At 43.2% G+C, this 21,140-nt stretch overlaps 2 protein-coding genes across 2 annotated transcripts; one reads left to right on the top strand and one right to left on the bottom strand.

Annotated features, from left to right (window-relative positions):
• Positions 1–1,303: 1,303 nt before the first annotated feature.
• On the bottom strand, positions 1,304–4,478 carry LOC115542316 (E3 ubiquitin-protein ligase TRIM39). Its single transcript, XM_030354563.1, has 2 exons — positions 4,046–4,478; positions 1,304–3,935 (listed from the first exon to the last, which is right to left on the bottom strand). The coding sequence occupies exon 2, from the start codon at positions 3,931–3,933 to the stop codon at positions 2,311–2,313; it is 1,623 nt and encodes a 540-aa protein (XP_030210423.1). The 5' UTR covers positions 3,934–3,935; positions 4,046–4,478; the 3' UTR covers positions 1,304–2,310.
• Positions 4,479–15,641: 11,163 nt separating this feature from the next.
• On the top strand, positions 15,642–17,313 carry LOC115542324 (E3 ubiquitin-protein ligase TRIM39-like). Its single transcript, XM_030354571.1, has one exon. The coding sequence runs from the start codon at positions 15,642–15,644 to the stop codon at positions 17,250–17,252; it is 1,611 nt and encodes a 536-aa protein (XP_030210431.1). The 3' UTR covers positions 17,253–17,313.
• The last annotated feature ends 3,827 nt before the right edge of the window (positions 17,314–21,140 follow it).

Genomic DNA, 21,140 nt, shown 5'->3' with positions numbered 1-21,140 from the left:
GCATTAATTGCATTAATTGCAGAGTCGGCCTGACCCAAAGCAATCGTTATCTTTATTCGGCTCCGCCACTTCGGCCTTGGAAGGCTGATATCTCTCCACTCCCCTGGTTGTTATGCAGACAGATGCCCTGCCACCCCTCCCCCCATCCTCCACCTCCCGTGAACTTTGTCTCTGGTTCGGAACTCTTCGTGGTCGTCTCCACAGCGACGGCCGTGTCCTCGTCACCAGCATCAGACGGGAGAGACACTGTTGAGTCTGGGTGGAGATGGAGTCCTTGGGCTCACACACACACACACACAAGACAGTTAACACACACACCCCCTGGACTCACCGCCTACTGGACTCCCTCCCCCTCTCCGTCCCTCGTTACAGTACAGTATGCCGTGAGTGATGCGATGCGCCCGTTGGCTGCGTCCTCCTCCCGGGGTCTGAGCTGTGACACCTCCCCTCCCCGATATCCTTCCCCCCTCCCACATGTGTTTGTGATGTTTTTGATATGTTGCTTATGTGTTGAGGTGTTTTTTGCTAATCCCTACACTGTGCCCCCCTTAGAGGAGCATAGTTTGGGGTATTGACTTTTTTTTCCCTCGTCACCCTCTTGTTTAGCTTTTTTAATTTTCCTATCTAACGCAGGCCGCATGTTTCTTATCTAACGAGCGCCTGACAGTCTCTCCGTCCCGTCTCCCCAAACTGTCTTTTATGTTTCTTGGACGGAATGTAACTGGTATTTTTCGTTGCTCTGCAACATGTGCAATGACAATAAAGTATATTGATTGATTAATGTTGTAATGCAGTCATTTAACGACAATGAATTCCATAAGATAACTAGAATGCGTTTCGTCCTCACAAACTGCGAGAGTGTGCTTGCTAAAATGCCACAGATGGTAAACCGCCCAACCCGGCAACACTGCCTGCCCGTCCTCCGCGCTCTAACCTCAGCGTAAAACAATGGGACCCAACTGAAAACGAAGCCGACATGCGATATGGAACTTAAATTTTAATTCTGAAAAAGGTATAAAGGTGATCGAAATTCGGTTTTCAGATTATTGAAGATACAAGTGTGTTGATTTGTTAAATGGTTTGAACAAGGTTAATGTTGAAAATTTAACAAGTGACGATGTCTGAAGTAGTAGAAGGTTCAGAGAAGGCAGACGGCAGAGCCGTAGTTAGTTTACGTTATCAGCCCTATAGCGATGGATCAGTAGAGACCTACTCTACCTCCCAGGAGGTTTAGAAGGCTGTTATCATCAAGCTTGAAGTCATATACAGTATATATGTAGATAATTTTTTACAATTCAAAAGATTTGTGTGTAAATATTACTTTATTGTAACTGTGCACTTGTTTCATCCTTTTATTGTTTATTATTGCTTTTTTTTTTGCTTTTTCTTTACTTGTTCAAAATAAAAACATCTTCAATTCAATGCTATATAGAGTGAAATAAACCAGTCGAGGTAATGAATGCATCGTTTGAAGAACTACCGTACTAGTGTACAGTGTTTAAAGTGGGTCACAAACACACACACACACACACACACACACACACACACACACACACACACACACACACACACACACACACACACACACACACACACACACACACGCGCGCAAAGCCATTGATTACTCAATGCAAAACAGGCGTCCAGCCTCACCAAGCCCGAGTAAAATCAGTCTAAGGGGCCAGGTGAGACTGCTTGAACTAGCCATCAGCATATTGTACAGAACATATACCTATTCCACTGAATACATATTGTAGAGAGCCCATACATGTTCTACATATTGCACTGAGAGTGTAGCTATTCTACTGAATACATACTTAATTAATTAATGCATAGTGTACTGAGAATGTACCCATTTCACAGAAAAAGTCCCCATTGTACTTTTCTGACATTTTTATCTGAAGTGTACAAACATTTGATTGTGTTGTCATGTCATACATTATTCGCTTAACTACTAAAATTAACTTCTTAAATTGTTTTGTTTAAAATAAATCGATTATTTGATCAAAATGAACATTTCACACTTTCAACATTTTACTTGACTGCAACGTTTAACAATTTTGCATCACTAAACATATCAAAAACATCCAGGAGAAAACAGATATTGAACCACAGTTATTTAATAATTTATGAGTTTATAATGCTTGCTTTGTGTAAGTCTCTTAATAAAATTATCCTTGTCGAATGACAGCGTACATTATGATATAAATACAGTTCTCTAAGATCTCAAATGGTACATATTCTAATTCAGGTAACAACATTAGTTATTGATTATTGAGGTATAGATTAATTTATTATCAAACAAAGGTCCTAGTCTGTTTGATTGACAGGTGAGATGATCAGGGGGGCAGAGTTTCTACCATCACATCGTGTACATGGATTGAGGATTGGATAGAGAGGCTCAGTAAAGGTGCAGCGAGTAGCAGAGTAGATATGAACCCTGGCATCTACATCATAGAAGGAGACCAGACCCTCATCATAATCAACAAACACCCCCACCTTCTGGAGCTTACCTCTCAGAGGGAGACGGACAACAGGGACCTCATTAAAGCCCAACACATCGTCGTTGAAAGTAATAATCCAGTAACCCGTCGCAGGGGTCACTCTGATCTGACCTTTTCTGTCGATGGACTCTCTGGCAACGCCTAAACGCCATATAGTCTTGTCTCTAACCTGGACCTCAAAGTAATATCTCCCAGAGGTGAAGCTCTGCCTCGTGAGAACATAAAACTTCTTTGTAAATCTCTTAGGATTGTCTGGGAGTTCCTTCCATACACCTCCGTGATGTACTTGTTTCCCATCCTCAGACAGGATGAGACTGGGATGGTCTGTATCAGGATCCAGAGTCACTTCTACTTCATACTGCTGGACCTTCTTCAGTTCAGCATCACCCAGCTTCTTCATCTCCATGTTCAGTGTCTCCTCCAGCTGATCCAAGGATCTCCTCAAGGTCCCTACGTATGACGGAGGACGGACCTCCACCGTCGTCCAGTCCCTGGTGGGCGCATGTTTCTTCAGGGATCTGAAGGTCTGGAGGAAGTAGAGGTGGTCTTTATTGCCGGAGAGCAGCTTCACCTCTGAGCTTCTATTGGTCAAATCTTCTATTTCCTGCTCCAGCTCTTTGATGAATTCTTCTGCTTTTTTTTCTGTGGATTTCAGTCTCTCTTTAACCATTTGGTTGAGATCATCCTGGCACTTTTCAAGGCAGCGCATCAGACCTGTGAGGACCTGCACACTATCGGCAATCTCTCTGTCTGCATCTGCTTTGCTGCGTTTAACTGTGTCTTTAATCTCCTGAATAATTTTTTGTCTCTCCTGGATCATCAGCAGAACTTCAGCCTCTATCTTCCCCAGCTGGGCCGCCTTCACTTCATATTCCTCCTTTAGAGGTACAACAGGATGGGACCTGTGGTCACCCTCTGTGCAGAACTGACACACACACACCTGGTAATTCTGGCAGAAGATTTCCAGAAGTCTATCATGTTTCTTACAAATCCTGTCTTCCAGACGGTCCATAGGCTCGACCAGCCGATGTTTCTTCAGGACTGCGACTCTCTGATGTGGCTCCAGGTGGGTTTGGCAGAAAGACATGAAACACTCTAGGCAGGACTTCACAGCCTTCAGCTGGGTCCCAATACAGAAGTCACAGGGAACTTCTCCTGGTTTAACATAAAGCTGCTCTTTTACCCGTTTGGACGTTCTAAACTGATCAGCCATCCCTTTTAAGAGGGTATTGACCTGTAGATCAGGTCTTCTGTAGAAAAGCTTGTTGCAAACAGGACATTTGTACTTGGTTTGTCCATCCCAGAACTTAGTAATACAGGTTCTGCAGTAGTTGTGTCCACATGGAGTTGAAACTGGACTGCTGAACACATCCAGACAGATGGGACATGAAAAGTTCTCTCCAGACCAGGAAGTGATAGCAGAGGCCATTCCTAAACAATGACGACAAGGTTTATGTATTGAACAATCCCATTGTTTTTGTTATTCCATAACGGCGAAAGTGTTTTTTTTACTTATTTCATAGTTGGGCTGCTTTACTCACCTTGTTGTTGTTTCTGTCTGTCTGACTATTTAATGTGTGTTATTATACTCCTGAAATAGAGAACTGCTTTCACGTTGTGGCGCTTTAGGTTTCGTTTCCTCAACATGATGTAATTTCCCCTTCTGGCTCCGCCCCAACTTTACTTGAGTGCACTACATTCGTTCACCGTGTCAGCCTCTTCAAATGCGTTGATGTGTTTTCTCTTCTTTCTGGAGTTAAAAGAGAGCCGGTGCAAAACGAGAGACATTGTGGGGATTTAGTGGGGATTTGCGACTATAACCGTGATTAACTGGCGTTGATCGAACCCCGATCCGATTTTCGACAGAAAAAGACAGAGAGCAAAGAGCTGCTCATTGGTGCTACGCTACTGTAGAAACTCTCCCCGATGTGCACGCGCACAGAGCACACACGAGCAGCAGAGCTGAGAGCAGCAGACAGCGAAACAGTCTCGATGGAAACCCCTTGGGTTTGGTGTGTGTGTGTGTGTGTGTGTGTGTGTGTGTGTGTGTGTGTGTGTGTGTGTGTGTGTGTGTGTGTGTGTGTGTGTGTGTGTGCATATATGGATTTGTGTGTGTGTGCGTGTGTGTGTGTGTGTGCATGCGTGCGTGCGTTTTGAGGAAGTAGTTGACGGGGGTTGAGAAACAAATATTGAACAGGTTGAGACGATCTAGACTTGGCTTATTCTACAATATTTATTATGCTGGGGGCAGACTACAATATCTAAACTATATAGATAATATCTATTACAATTTGGAAATTGTGAGAGACCAAACCCTTAAGGACATGTAATAACACATCTTAAGAAGTGTGTTCCTGTAGTCAGTGTGGGGACTACAAAGATGGCCGAACGGCCACCACACGCCACCCGATCCACTCCTTTCTTTATAGGTCCATGATCAACTCTCCTCGCTCTCAAAACCAAAACTTTTGCTTGACTCAGGAGGAGGGCAATAGATGACGTTAGAACGCAGACAGACGTGATGCGGAAAGGAATGAAGACTACTGCAATAGTCAGTAAAAGTATATGAAGAGTTTATTTGCGTCAATGAAAATACTGCAATAAATATTTGTTGTTCACGTCAGGGGTCTCGTTTGGAATCTGGTGCTTGCTAAGAGAACACGTTGTGTTTGCTAAGAGTTACATTAGCAGCGCTGCTGACTTTCTTCCCACTGTTTGCCACTGGCCATGGCCCTGCATTAATACTTGTGTATAAACGGTTCTTTAAATGGCTGGTTTAACCTGTACACACTGATTATTCAATGTTTAACAGGTGTGCAGTAGTGATGGATTTCATGATTATTTTCCTTGATTCAGTTTGCGTCGGTCAGTTCGCCAACATTAAAAAATCTTTAGACAATTCTATGCTTTCTTTTTCTATCTCATCTCATCATGAAAATTTTGACCGATACCGATATCCGATATTAAAATTGCTGTTACGGCCGATAACCGATATTTACCGATATCGATATTGGTATAAAAACAAGTTTCTATGATTATTTTGTATACTGAAGAACATGTAAACACTGAATATGAAAAAGTTATTCCTTTCTTTATTTACCAAAACTTCGAAATACATTGTTTCTTCAACAAGTTACAGGGCATCCATAACAAACACAAGTTACTAACAGTGTTAGTTTTAGGCTACTTTTACAACTTGCATCTATGAAAAAGTTTGGATCATAAATCACAATAACGATCACAAATCAAAATATCTTGACAAGGTTTTATAACTTAAATCAAATTTGCCAATATTCATGGTAACCAGACAAATAAATTAATTCTAATAAATTCCAAAAAGTGTTTCAAGTTTAAGTCAATTTCAACTCAAATCTGTGAAATAGGCTAAATCAAATATATCAAGAGAGGTTGGTTGTAGTCTTTTCACTCGGTTCTAGCCCTATTGTTGATCTGGAGAACCGAGCGAAAAGACTACAACCAAATATAAACATATCCGGTTCCGGTTCCGGTTTCCGTTTCAATGGGATAATGGAACACCAAATAAAACACAACCGAAACTGTATTTCGCTACGATAATGTATATAATGATTTGACACGGCATCCTCCGCGCATTGATTCGGCTTTGCAAGTACTGCATATTGCAATTCGAGTACCTTCATTTGAGACCGTAAAAAACATCCAAACCGCCGACATTGATTCTTTTCAGTTAAGGTGACAAACACTCCTGTACTGCCTCTTCGTGCGTCTCTGGCTGCGTCACTGACAATGTCACATGACCAAACAAGCTGCACATGGGCAAAAAACACACACAACGGCAACTAGACGGAAATAAATATCGGCTGTTAATATCGGACCAGTTTTACTTATCGGGCCGATGCCGATATGTTAAAAAATGACTAACATCGGCCGATAACGATATCACTGCCGATATATCGTGCATCCCTAATAAAGAGTATGTACACCGGGGGTGATTCCCAAAACCACGCGGCCAATGGCTCTAAAGCGTGTGACGTCATCACTCAGCCAAAGTCCTGCACCTTCGAGAGCGACAGCGGAAGACGTCTCTCACTCTGTTGTCTGCGGCTATCCTCGACACACCAGCCACCAAGCCATATAAACGTTGCATTCATTTAGGGCTGCAACCCTAAAATAATAAAATCGATTAAAATCGATTACTAAAAGCGTTGGCAACGAATTTGGTCATCGATTTGTTGTGTCGCGTGATTAATACGTCACATTCATAGGCGCGGCACTGTTTACAGCTAGGCGCCGACCCGTTGGTTCATGGTTCATGCACGCCCACAGCGAGCTAGTGTATCAAAGGGGCGAGCGAGTGTATCAAAGGGGGTCTCAAAGGACGCGTACGCATCAACCTGGGGCTCCAGCCCTACAGGAAATAACTCAGCAAGTGCTCCATCTCGTTGCACCTCACCCAGCGGCTCGCTTGCAAGATTTTGGCCTGAAGTTCTTCCCAGACCTACACCCTAGCCATCCAACATGCATATCTGAGGATCCGGCCTCTCTTTAATAATGACAAAAAGTTATGAGAGAAATACACATTAACTTTTTGTTATCTCATAAGCGGCGTGGTGCCGGCTCCTTTTGACCTTTTGACCCCAGACTTCAAAAACGTGGCCACCGGCCAGCTGTGTCTACACACCTTAAGCCACAAATGTACACCTCCATCCCACCAAAAATGGGGACTAGAAACGAACCTCTGTCTTATGTACATTTATTGTACTGTTGGAGGTCACGCCCCTTTTCCGGCCTTTTCGAGATAGCTAGGGATGCTAAAATGTTTACACACATTGCCCGGGGCCCCGAGAACAACAAGAAAAACAGTTTTTGAGATAGGAAGGTCCTACCGCCCTGAAATTTGAATAGTGCTGAACTTTGGCCCCCGATGGACATACTCCACTTAAATAGAAGTACAAATGTGAAACACTTTGCAGGTAGTACTACCTGTCCAAAATGTGATGAGATAAGTAAGAGAAAGCTTAGAATTGTTGACAGCTTTTTTGTGCCATACAAAACCTCAATCGTTTTAATAACAAGACTCGTTGTATGTGGCAATTCTGTCAGGTTCCTAAACCACCTCTCACCTACAATTATAGAAGATCATGTTAGCCAAATTATAACTCACAATATGACCATTATCATGGCGTTTGTATCCAGAGTGTCCAGTGAGATGAAGGCCCAGGTCTGGGCTGCTCAGGGAGGACATTGGTAATCCTTTGGACGAGGAGTCTAAACAAACCAACCAACGGGGTCCCCTGAGCCCCTCAACAGTCCTGGTTCATTGTGGGGCTGCAGGGCTGCCGGCTCCCCTGTGAACGCCCCTTCAGTTCAGCTTCAATAAGCCCAGGACAGGTGTGTCGCATCAGCGCCTAATCAGCAAATCAGAGGTGATGCCTGAACCAGCAGGTGTTTCACCTAGAGAGGGAGTCAGCGAATAGAAATAATGCAAACCGATCTATAAATGGTGTAGAAAAGATGTCTGCTTGAAGTATCGATTAAAAGTCATGAATTAATTTATGAATTAATTTCCTTCCTGAACTACGGGCCATTCTGTGGTTCTCTGAGGGCGCGGCACCAACTGCCAAGCTCTACCGGTCGAGCCACCAGGGACTAGAGAGTCAAATCACCAAAGGATTCCTGTAATCGTTGAGTCACCGTTTATTAAAACAAATCTAACTCTCATTTGTGATAAATGTTGTGTTGTCTAAAGTGTTATAACTTTCACTAAGGTCTTTTATTATCGTTCAGTCCAGGGTTCCTTCCCTCTGTGCTTTTAGGGGGTGTTTCCTTGTCCTCTGGGCTTAGGGTTTAGAGGGCTTAAATACTAGCCTAGCTTTTAGCCTTAAAGGTCATGTCAATGATTTTTTAACTGGTAAACAGAGAGAGAGAGAGAGAGAGAGAGAGAGAGAGAGAGAGAGAGAGAGAGAGAGAGAGAGAGAGAACCTGACCTGACCTGACCTGACCTGACCTGACCTGTCTGACTGACTGACTTTTGTTTCATGCTGAGTTGTTGGGATGGTGACACCTGTTTGTGTGTGAGTGTGTGTGTGTCCTGTGTTGTTGTGTGTATAACAGGGAAATAAAGAACCTTATATGATGACCAGATTTGGGAACGTTACTTTAAAAAAGTAATCAGTTATAGTTACTCACTACTTGTTTCAAAAAGTAACTGAGTTAGTAACTGAATTACTCTATAATAAAAGTAACTAGTTACCAGTGAAAGTAACTATTTGCGTTACTGTAAAAAAAAAAAGTTGCTATATGTCAAAGAATTTGGATTTTGGATTTGGATTTTTTAAATGATTGAACTGCCCATTCAAGGCCCTGATATACTTCCAACTGAATTTTTATTTGCTTGGCTGCAAAGGCTTTGGAACATCTGCCGAATACTACTGAAATTGCCAACTTTTCAGACTCGCCTTTTCTGCTACTTAATCGAATCAGTTTGGTGTGTCCAGGCTTGTGTGTAAAAACACTGGGGGCCCTATCTTGCATCCGGCGCAAGTGACTTAGTCACTGGCGCATGTGTCGTTGCTAGTTTACAACTGGCGCAGAGCGTTCTTTTCCCACCACCGCCACTCGCCGGTAAATTAGGGATTGATCATGCGCCCCAAGGGGCGGTTCGGCGGAAGGAGGAGGCGTATTCTGGCGCAAACAGTATTTTGCCGTTTCTGAATACCATTGCGCTACTGACCAGGAAATACCTGGTTTAAAGTCAGTGGCGCGTTGTTCAGATGCTATTTTAAGGGCGCATGCATACATGCACATGCGATGCATACGGATTGCTTGTGCACCTCGTGCATACACTTTGCTTCTCCCATCTACCTAGCCGCACATTCGTGGTAAATTATTTGGTAAAGAACAGCTGATGCAGCGGTAATAAGTTGTACTTTTAAATCAATGCATCTGCAAACACCGTACAGCAAACACATATTTTCTTGACAGAGACATCGTGTATGTAGGAGCCATTTGAGACCTTTTTTGAGTATTCAGTTTGATATTTTAGTTTGTGTGACAAAATTATTATTAGTGAACTTATTTGTATTGAATTGTCCCAAATTAGGAAATTGTAATTTGTTTCTGAGTGTGTGCCCCCTATAGGTAAGGCACTAATTGTCTATAGCATAAAGGTGTGCCAGGCCAAGGAGAGTGGAGAGTTCCGGCCTGCGAATACCATTATTGACCGTGAGCAGAACGTGCCTACTGGATGTGAACCTGTCATGAACCTGACGGGACCGTGGCGAGGAAACGCAACTGAGCTGAACCAACAAACAAAGAAACAAAGACAAAACTTCAATGCTTTAATTTACATCTGATGTTAGAAATAAACAAAGTCAAGTTCATTATAGCCACGTCTCATGGACTCTATTTTCACGCGTTCAACAAAGCAAACACCGGAACTCACAAGAAGTGGTAAAACAATTGACAAGTTTTAGCCATTACAATAGTCAATAATGACGCAACTTTGGACCTTTTGATGGATCATTACTGGATATAATTGCATTACCCTTGGAACAAGCCAACCCTTGGATTACTACGAACCTTTCACTGAGAAGCAGCAGCGCACCATGCGCAACAAACAAACCAATCAATTAACTTGATCGGAGGTATGTTCGCTTCCCATTTGAATGCAATGTACTATGGATGGACTATACTTTTGAAACCTTTTTTGTGCCATATCGTGCATGGACAAACGCAATTTACGCATACAGAGCACGATAGAAAGGCTTTTTGTTGAAATTCTGGGTTTGATGAAGTTGAAGAACAGTTTTTGTGAGAACGAATGAAAATTGTATTGATATAAGATGACAGATCCCGTGAAGGAGGCCAGTTTGGGCCTACCTGAAGAAAACCTCAATGAAGCAGCCAGATTGCGCTCATCGAGGTCGGGCAAATTGTGTCATTTGACGAGACGAATGAACATTGTAAATACTTTGATGAATGACGAAACAAGTTTTAATGAAGTGAAAAGTAATATGGTTATGTTTAATAACATGTTAGAGGAATACAAATCTCTTGATGATTCATACCAAGAAATGTTAGAAGAGGAAGATCGAAATGAGGATACTAAGTCCTGGTATGCACCGAGGCTTGAGCCGATAACCACCTTTTTAGCCAACGTCACGAGGTGGATAGATTCAATTGAAAATCGTTTGCATGAAGTTACCGTTTCCTATACTGGATTGGAAAATAATCCTGATATCAGTGTCGGGCCTACTGAGGAAGATAGGCTTTCCTTGAGAAGCACTAGCTCTGTTTCATCCACGACAGCTGTGCGCATCTGTGCAGAGGCAGACAGAGAAGCACTACTCGTTAAGGCTGCAGCTTTACAGAAAAAGCATGCGTTAGAGGATGAGCAAGATGAACTGAGAAAGGAGGAAGATGAACTGAGAAAGAGAAAGGAGCTCAGCAGAAAGAGAATGGAGGCTCATGACTTACAAGCTGAATTGTCTGCAACTACAGCCAAAATTAACTATCTCAGAAATGCTGAAGCACAAGCTGTTGATACAACATTCAATGCATTTAACCATACAGAATTGAATGCAATGAATTCGTATTATGAGGAGAATATTGAAAAGATTTCTGAGCCAATTGCTGAACAGACTGTAAGAGATACAAGGCCTAAAGATGGGGTTCATGTGCAATTCCCTGTTTTGACCACAACAGCTAGAACACCTAGAATACCTAGAATGCCATCTCTTTCACCGTCTTTCAGTACTGCTAGACCAGTGCATGACCAGCTGCGAAATACAACAACGCGATATCAGAGTGAGAATGGCTGACCTGGTATCCTTCATTGAAAAACAAGCTTCCATTGTCTCAGATCCAGTTTTTGGTGACATTCAGGAGCCTAGCTCCAGCAGGATCATATCCAGACCCCCAGTGAAGCCACATCCTAAAGGTAGTTTTGCTACACAAGTTGACGTGAAGCCGATTCAGCGGACGTCAGAGGAAACCATGACACGAGACCAACCAAGAGCAAACCAAAACATGGTGCCAGATAAAGCATGTCTCTTCTGCAATGGTAAGCATGAGCTCATGACGTGTTCAGTTTGATTCAAGACCACATGAAGAGAAAATTGAATTTGTAATGCAGAATGGAGTCTGCTTTGGATGTCTGGCAAAGGCTGAACACATCAGCAAGGACTGTGGGAAACGTCTCCAGTGCACCATCTGCAACAAGCAGCATCCAAGTGCCTTGCATATCAAAGAGACCACACTGAAGAGCCTGCAGGTGTCTGTCAAAACTGATGAACATACTGGGGCCGGTAATGTACAGAATTGCACTTTGTCCATTGTACCTGTTCAAGTAAAAAGCACAAGAGGTAGTACGATTATTAACACCTATGCCTTTCTAGATCCTGGCAGCTCTGCTACTTTTTGCACAGAAAATCTCCTGAACAAGCTGAACATCAGAGGAAAAAGGACCAACATCCTCTTAAGGACAATGAACCAAGAACAATCTGTGATTACCTACATGGCAAATGGAATAGAGGTTAGTGCATTGAACGAAAACAATTTTATTGCACTCCCTGAGGTGTACACACAAAAGAGTATGCCTGTAGACACCGACAGCATTCTAAAGACAGAAGAGCTAGCTAGGTGGCCTTACTTGAGTGAGATCCAGATCCCGAAAATCAAGGCTGAAGTGGAGCTGTTGATTGGCAACAATGCTCCCAAAGCAATTGAACCATGGGAAATAATAAATAGTCGTGAAAATGGGCCATATGCTGTGAAGACCCTATTGGGATGGGTTGTTAATGGTCCTCTAGATGAGTGTCGTGACAGACAGCAGTGGGCATCAGAAAGTTACTGTCAACAGAACATCAGTTGCAAAGCTGGAAGATTTGATTGTACAACAGTACAATCATGACTTCAATGAGAAATTAGATGACAAAGAAATGTCAATAGAGGATAAAAGATTGATCAAAATTGCAGAGCAGCGCCTAATAGGCCTGAAAAGGAAGTTAAAAAGAAATGAAACATTCAAAAATGAGTACACAGAGTTTATGGAGGATGTGATCAGCAATGGACATGCTGAAGTGGTGACACAAGCTGAACTTGAAAGAGAAGACGGCAAGTCTCTTGAAACAGAAAATGAAGCCGTCGACCTGGTGAGAGACCTTACCTGTGTTTGCCACAAGGGAGGATTCCATCTAACCAAATGGGTGAGTAACAGTCGCACTGTACTGTCTCATATCCCCAAAGAAGACCGAGCGACTGAAATGAAAGAACTTGATTTGGACAGGGACAAACTCCCTACAGAAAGAGCCCATCCTGCTTTTCCCCCTGGACTATTTCAGAAGTCAGACACATACATCAGATGGCGCTGGAAACAAGTTCAGTTTCTTGCCGACATCTTTTGGAAGAGATGGACCAAAGAATACCTACCGCTGTTACAGGAAAGACAAAAATGGACTACAGTCAGGAAAGGATTCCAAGTAGATGACATTGTGATGGTAGTGGACAGTTCAGCCCCTCGTTGGTCTTGGAACCTTGGAAGAATAATAGAAGTCAAACCAGATTCCAGAGGTTTGGTGAGGACAGTGAAAATTATTACAAAGACTGGCGTGTTGAGAGGCCAGTAACCAAGCTCTGTCTGCTTCTGGAAGGAGCAGACAAGATGACCACAAAGTCATCGGCCAGAGATAAGTAGTACCTACTCATGATGATTTGAATTAATGGTAACAGTAAACTACAATGAATTTAGACTCCTTTATGATTTGAGTGTTGTAATAGTTGCCCATGCACACTATTAGGGGCCGGTGTGTAGGAGCCATTTGAGACCTTTTTTGAGTATTCAGTTTGATATTTTAGTTTGTGTGACAAAATTATTATTAGTGAACTTATTTGTATTGAATTGTCCCAAATTTGGAAATTGTAATTAGTTTCTGAGTGTGTGCCCCCTATAGGTAAGGCACTAATTGTCTATAGCATAAAGGTGTGCCAGGCCAAGGAGAGTGGAGAGTTCCGGCCTGCGAATACCATTATTGACCGTGAGCAGAACGTGCCTACTGGATGTGAACCTGTCATGAACCTGACGGGACCGTGGCGAGGAAACGCAACTGAGCTGAACCAACAAACAAAGAAACAAAGACAAAACTTCAATGCTTTAATTTACATCTGATGTTAGAAATAAACAAAGTCAAGTTCATTATAGCCACGTCTCATGGACTCTATTTTCACGCGTTCAACAAAGCAAACACCGGAACTCACAAGAAGTGGTAAAACAATTGACAAGTTTTAGCCATTACAGTGTAGGCCTACATGCCCATAACTTTTAGGATTGATGAGTATTTGATCGTGAAAAACATTGTTTTACCGTGAGTGAGTGTTAAAAAGAATGAATGAATGCGGGCGCGCGTGTGTGCTCTGTTTAAACACACGCAAACTAAACACGTAACGCATAATACAATCAATGGCAATGTCTATTACCGCGGGGACACATGCATATTAGGATAGCATACAATACTGATAAGAAACAATGTTTATAATGTATTGCGTACGCCGTATATCATTAAATAGAACTAGAGTTGCCGCATATCATGTTATATCATAGGCCTATACGTTTTCTTTGCCGAAATTTATTTGAGGACTCAGTATTTCTGAAGTTGTGGAAGAAAACCCCTTATTCCATGTGTGAATTAGGCCATATTATTTGGCAATAAACTGAGCCATTTGCAGTTTGAAATTCATGTGCATCTGTCTCATCGGAGACTGCAGACGCGCTGTCAAAATATCAACTCGTCCGATTCAAATGCGCTCATGGCTCTTAAAGGGGATGGGAGCTGGCACTCTCATTGGTTTGTTTGACGTTACGCCCAAACCACACCTACGGGTAACTAGGCTGCTTCAGACCAACCCTTTTGACACTTGCGCCGCGACGCAAGTGTCATTTATCCGCCTGTAAAATAGCGATAGCGCCGTAGAACCGCCCACAAAGCTACTTGCGCTTTGCGCTTCCCACTTGCGTTTCAGACCGTTAAAATAGGGCCCTGGATCCGATTGGCTACCATGAAACATGACTCTGCCTTAGCCAATCATAATCGCTTATCTCGTTGTTAACCCATCCGGTCTCCTCCCGAGCAGTTTGTGTGTGGAGCCAGGGGTGCGTTCGGATTACGCAGTTCAATTCAATCAATTCATAGTAACGCATCGCATTTAACATACAGTAACGGTAACGGCGTTGTAACGAGGGAAACAGTAATAAGTTTGATTACACCGTTACTGAGAAAATAATACGGCGTTACCTAACGCCATTCTTTTAAACGGCGTTATTAGAAACACTGATGACAAATCTAAAAACGCATGTAAATATGCCCTCAAATGGCCCTCTATTAAACACATGCTACTGTACTTGTTAACATTTACCGACAGTTCTGGGTTATCAGGTTACCTCAAGCAAATGTTCTGGCTGACCCCATAGTCGGTGAAAACCGGATCTGCAATCAAGCCCTGCCCATCGATGGAAAACTACCGTCTCCCAGACGTCAGCCAGAATGCATTTTTTACATTCTTACAGTGGGTTGGGACCAGCTCATACAGCATGCTGGGTTTCCCTTCAAAACTTTACTGAAAGTTATTTTATGACTGTAACCCTATTGTCTAAAATGTGATTCTTATTCTCTAATTTTTTCACTGCAGGGTTATTGTGTTTAGAAAGAAACAAAAGGCCTTGCTCGAATAAGAGGTCATTTGATCTCAAGCAATTCTTGCCCGGTTAAATAAAGGTTAACAAATAAATAAATAAATAAAAATGATTCTGCTTGATTAAGTCGTGGGTGAATGGTTCTTGACCGTGGGGGCGGAGCCAGGTGTTAGGGGAGGAGCCAGGTGTTAGGGGAGGAGCCAGGTGTTATGGGAGGAGAGCAGAGGATGTCTTTATCAGGAAAAAAACATACCATTCCCATAAACCAAATCCATCCGATGTGAAAGCAGTTCTCTCTTTCAGGAGGAAAAAAAGAACGCATTTTGCAACAAATAATCTGACAGACGGAAATAACAACAAGGTGAGTAAAGCAGCACAACTTTGAGAAAAGTTAAAACCTTTCTTTCTGTTATGGAATTAAAAACTAATGCACTTGCTAAATACAAAACCATTGTAGTCTGTGTCTAGGAATGGCCTCTGCTAACCCTTCCTGGTCTGAAGAGAACTTTTCATGTCCCATCTGTCTGGATTCATTCAGCAGTCCAGTCACCACACCATGTGGACACAACTTCTGCAGAACCTGTATTACAGAGTTCTGGAATGAACAAATCAAGTACATATGTCCTCTTTGCAACATGCTTTTCAACACAAGACCTGATTTATGGATCAATACCCTCTTATCAGAGCTGGCCGCTCAGTTTCGAACATCCGTACGAGTAAAAGAGCAGCCTTTTGTTAAACCAGGAGAAGTTCCATGTGACGTCTGTACTGGGACCCAGCTGAAAGCCGTGAAGTCCTGCCTAGTGTGTCTTATCTCTTACTGCCAAACCCACCTGGAACCACATCAGAGAGTCGCAGGCCTGAAGAAACATCAGTTGGTCGAGCCTATGGACCTTCTGGAAGATAGAATGTGTAAGAAACACAATCAACTACTGGAGCTCTTTTGCATGATTGAACAGGTGTGTGTGTGTCAGTTCTGCACAGCGACCACCCACAGGTTCCATCCTGTTGTACCACTAAAAGAAGAATATGTAGTGAAAAAGGCCCAGCTGGGGAAGATGGAGGCTGAAGTTCATCAGATGATCCAGGAGAGAAAACAAAAGATTAAGGAGATTAAAGACACAGCTAAACGCAGCAAAGAAGACGCAGACAGTGCGATAGCCGATGGTGTGCAGGTCCTCACTGCACTGAAGCGCTGCATTGAAAAGTGCCAGGATGATCTCAACCGGATGGTTAAAGAGAGACTGAAATCCACAGAGAAACAAGCTGAAGACTTCATCAAAGAGCTGGAGAAGGAAATAGAAGACCTGACCAATAGAAGCTCAGAGGTGAAGCAGCTCTCACACACTAAAGACCACCTTCACTTCCTCAAAGCCTTCAAATCCCTGAAGGATCCTCCACACACCAGGGACTGGATGACGGTGGAGATCCGTCCTCCGTCATACGTAGGGACCTTGAGGAGATCCCTGGATCAGCTGGAGGAGACACTGAACATGGAGATGGAGAAGCTGTGTGAGGATGCTGAACTGAAGAGAGTCCAGCAGTATGAAGTAGATGTGACTCTGGATCCTGATACAGCTCATCCCTGTCTCACCCTCTCTGAGGATGGGAAACAAGTACATGATGAAGATGAAGAGAAGGAACTCCCAGACAACCCGAAGAGATTTACACAGTGTGTATGTGTTCTCACGAGGCAGAGCTTCTCCTCAGGGAGATTTTACTTTGAGGTCCAGGTTAAAGACAAGACTAAATGGTCTTTCGGAGTTGCCAGAGAGTCCATCGACAGAAAAGATCAGATCATAGAGACCCCTGAGACGGGTTTATGGACACTTTACTACGACAATGATGGGTTGGTATTCAATGACGACCCTGATGTCTGTCTCCCTCTGAGAGCTGAGCTCCAGAAGGTGGGGGTGTTTGTTGATTATGATGAGGGTGTGGTCTCCTTCTACGATGTAGAAGCCAGGGTTCATATCTACTCTGCTACTGGCTACACCTTCAGCGAGCCTCTCTATCCATTCCTCTGTCCGTGTGACAACCCTGCCCCCCTGATCATCTCACCTGTCAATATAATAGACTAGGACCTTTGTTTCATGATAAAATGATCAAGCAACCAAAACAAATAATGTGGTTTCCTAAATAAGAATCTCTACTATCTTAGAAAAATGTATTTCTATTATAATGTACTGTTCATTTGACAAGGAGAATTCTATTAAGAGACTAACATAAAACAAAGTTACTGTAACTCATCATTAAATAACTTACTGTGGTTCAATGTCTGTTTTCTCCTGGATGATTATGACGTTTATTGATGTAAAATGGTTAAAGATTGCAGTCAAGAATTTTTTTTTAAGTGAAATGTTAATTTTGATCAAATAATCTATTTCTTTTTAAGGAAACAATTCAAGAAGTTAATTTTCGTAGTCACACTTTTCCGATTTTAATAAAAATGTACAAAAGTGGAATGGGGACATTTTCTGTGAAAAAGTTACATTCTCAGTAAACTATGCATTCTTTAGGTATGTATTCAGTAGAATAGCTACATTCTCAGTACAATATATATTCCTGTCCTACTAAGAATGTAGCTACATTCTCAGTACAGTATATAGAATATATAAAGTATCTGTACAATATGTATTTAGTGGAATATGTTAGGTGTTAAAATGGCAGCAAAGGCAGACAGAGAGTCATGGATGAGTTTCGAATATTTATCTACAACTTCAGCATCAAGGTTTGTTATTATTTACAAAGTTACACCATTTTCCCCCTCTTCCCTAAACACAATGTCCATCGCGACCACGGAGCGTCGGAGAGCGTCCAAACGATAGGGCATCACGAGGGAGGAAGTGAAGAGCGTCCAAACGATCCAAAAAATAAGGCGTCCACGAGAACGGAGGGAGTGAAGAGAGTGTGTGTGTGTGTGTGTGTGTGTGTGTGTGTGTGTGTGTGTGTGTGTGTGTGTTCGCAGACACTAGGTTATAACTGCTGCCATGTTGTTGGATGAGGGGGTGTTTTTTTTTGGTTTAACTCTCACTGCGACATGGGGAGTCTGGACATTGAGATGTAACGTGGCTTGAAGACCTGGATTGTCATTGGTCGACTTTATCAGAGCGTGGTCTCTTTCGATTTATTTATATCTATATACAGTATATATAGATAATCTCTCTATCGATATCTTGTATCTTGTTTTATTTTGATCAGCAGTTCTCGTAAGAGTCGTCTGCAGACTTGTACTCAAACACATTAAGTCTTGGAGATAAGCCTCATATAACTACAGTGACTCAATATCAAATCACAAACCATAATAGCACCTAGAGAGAGGGTTGCTTTTATTAAGACTGTGGTGAAATATATCAGCCTCAGGTGATGGAGGATCCCTGTTCTGGGCTCTCCCCTTCTCTGTTTCAGGCTCTCCCCTTCTTTCTGCCTACCTGCCTGTCTGTCTGTCTCTCCGTCTGTCTATACATCTAATCTGAAAATATCATAGTTTATTTGTTTTTCTCTTTTCTTCTTGTCTTCTCTTTAAGTGTTATGTTATTTTAAAGTGTGGTGACGCTTGTCGACCGTTGGAGCTTCAAGAAAAGCACGAGCCAAGAAAAAACAAAAAATTGACATAAGTGAAAGTTTCCAGGCAGGTAGGCAGGTAGATGAATAACATGAAGGTGTTAAATTAGTGCAACATGTATATGGTGTTGGCTTGGTGGCTTGTAAGGATAGCCGCAGCAGACAGACTGGAAGACGTCTTCCACTGTCGCTCTACAAGGTACTGAACTCCGGCTGAGAGATGACGTCACAAGCTTTGAACAAGCCTACCTTTACCGAATGAGACGAGACAAGAAAAATAAATTATAGAATTGTAGAAAGATTTTTGCGCAAAAAAAAAAGAAGAAAGAAAAAAAAAACTAGAATCGTTGTGTAAGGCTATTCTGTCTGGTTCCTAAACCATCTCTCACCTACAATTATAGAAGATAATGTTTATAACTCGAAATATGACCAGTAGTAGGTGTTTGTATCCAGAGCGTCCAGTGAGATGAAGGCCCAGGTCTGGGCTGCTCAGGGAGGACATTGGGGATCCTTTGGACGAGGAGTCTAAACAAACCAACCAATGGGGTCCCCTGCGCCCCTCAACAGTCCTGGTTCATTGTGGGGCTGCAGGGCTGCCGGCTCCCCTGTGAACGCCCCTTCAGTTCAGCTTCAATAAGAGGAGGACAGGTGTGTCGCATCAGAGCCTAATCAGCAGGGGACCGGGTCGCCCTATCAGCCAATCAGAGGTGCTGCCCGAACCAGCAGGTGTTTCACCTAGAGAGGGAGTCAGCGAATAGAAATAATGGAAACCGATCTATAAATGGTGTAGAACATATGTCTTCTTGAATTATCGAATAAAAGCCCTGAATTAATTTATGAATTCAGTTCCTTCCCTGAACTACGGGCCGTTCTGTGGTTCTCTGAGGGCGCGGCAGCAACTGCCATGCTCTACCGGTCGGGCCACCAGGGACTAGAGATTCAAATCACCCCAAGGATTCCTGGAATCGTTGAGTCACCGTTTATTAAAACTGTTCATGAACCATTTATAAAAAGAGAGAGAGAGAGAGAGAGAGAGAGAGAGAGAGAGAGAGAGAGAGAGAGAGAGAGAGAGAGAGAGAGAGAGAGAGAGAGAGAGAGAGAGAGAGAGTTGGTTTCATGCCCACTTGTTGGTGTGGTGTGTGTGTGTGTGTGTGTGTGTGTGTCCTATGTTTGTGTGTATAAGAGTAAAATAAAATACATTATATGATGACATCATACAGCCATCGTACCCAAAAAGTGCTCTCTTGTTTTTGTTGTTTGTTTGATGAAAGGTGATGCAGTGGGTCACATAGTAGTGATGTGGATTCATCCAGGGCAAAATCTAAATTTAGTGAATAACATTATAAAAACATAGGTAAATATGCACTCAAATGACCCTCTATTAAACACATGCCACTGCACGCCTTAACCTGAACTGACAGTTCTTGGTTATCAGATTACGGCAATCAAAAGTTCTGGCTCCACCTCAGAGACGGCGAAAACCTGACCTGCAGTCAAGCACCGCCCCTCAATGGAAAACTACTGTCAGACGTCAGCCAGAATGCATCATAAGGTGAGTGTTCAGTGATTGGTCACCTGCTTGGCTATGGAGCCAGGATGGAAACCAGTACACCAATACAATACAGTGTACAATGGTGGCCAGAAGGGGGAGGGTGGCTATGCAGTGTCGAGGTGGACTCTGAACAGGTGAGCCTTGAGTCTTTTTCGGAAGATAGTGAGCGACTCTGCGGTCCTGAGAGCGGCAGGGAGCTCGTTCCACCACTGAGGTCCCAAAACCGAGAAAAGTTGTGACTTTGCTGAACGGCCTTTGCTAGCTCTTAGCGATGGTGGTACCAGACGTCCAGCTGAGGTAGCTGAGTGGAGGGATCGAGCTGGGGTGTGTGGCTTTAGCAATGCTTGGAGGTAGGCAGGGGCAGTTCCACCGACTGCCTTGTGTGCCAGTACCATTGTCTAAAATTTGATGCAAGCTACTACAGGGAGCCAGTGGAGGTCCCGGAAGAGGGGGGTCACATGGGAGAACTTCGGTAGGTTGAACACGAGGCGCGCTGCCGCATTCTGGATACGCTGCAAAGGTTTAATCACAGAAGCAGGAAGTCCAGCCAGGAGTGAGTTGCAGTAGTCAAGGCGGGAGAGGACCAGTGATTGGACTAGAAGCTGAGCTGCTTCCCTTGTGAGAAAGGGCCGGATTCTGCAGATGTTGTAAAGTGCAAATCTGCAGGATCGGGCCACCGCAGTGATGTTTGCGGTGCAGCATAACTGATTGTCCAATACCACACGGAGGTTTCTGACAGTGGGAGAGGGAGATACAATGATGTTCTCAACGGTGACCAGTAAGTCACCGTGTGGTGACCAGTAAGTCACCGGGGGAAAGATTGCCCACATGTGTGGGCAATCTTTCCCTGGGA

Source organism: Gadus morhua, chromosome 4, assembly GCF_902167405.1.
Source record: "Gadus morhua chromosome 4, gadMor3.0, whole genome shotgun sequence".
Taxonomy (NCBI): domain Eukaryota; kingdom Metazoa; phylum Chordata; class Actinopteri; order Gadiformes; family Gadidae; genus Gadus; species Gadus morhua.
The sequence above is the reverse complement of the archived record's forward strand: the minus strand, read 5'-3'. Positions and strand labels throughout refer to the sequence as shown.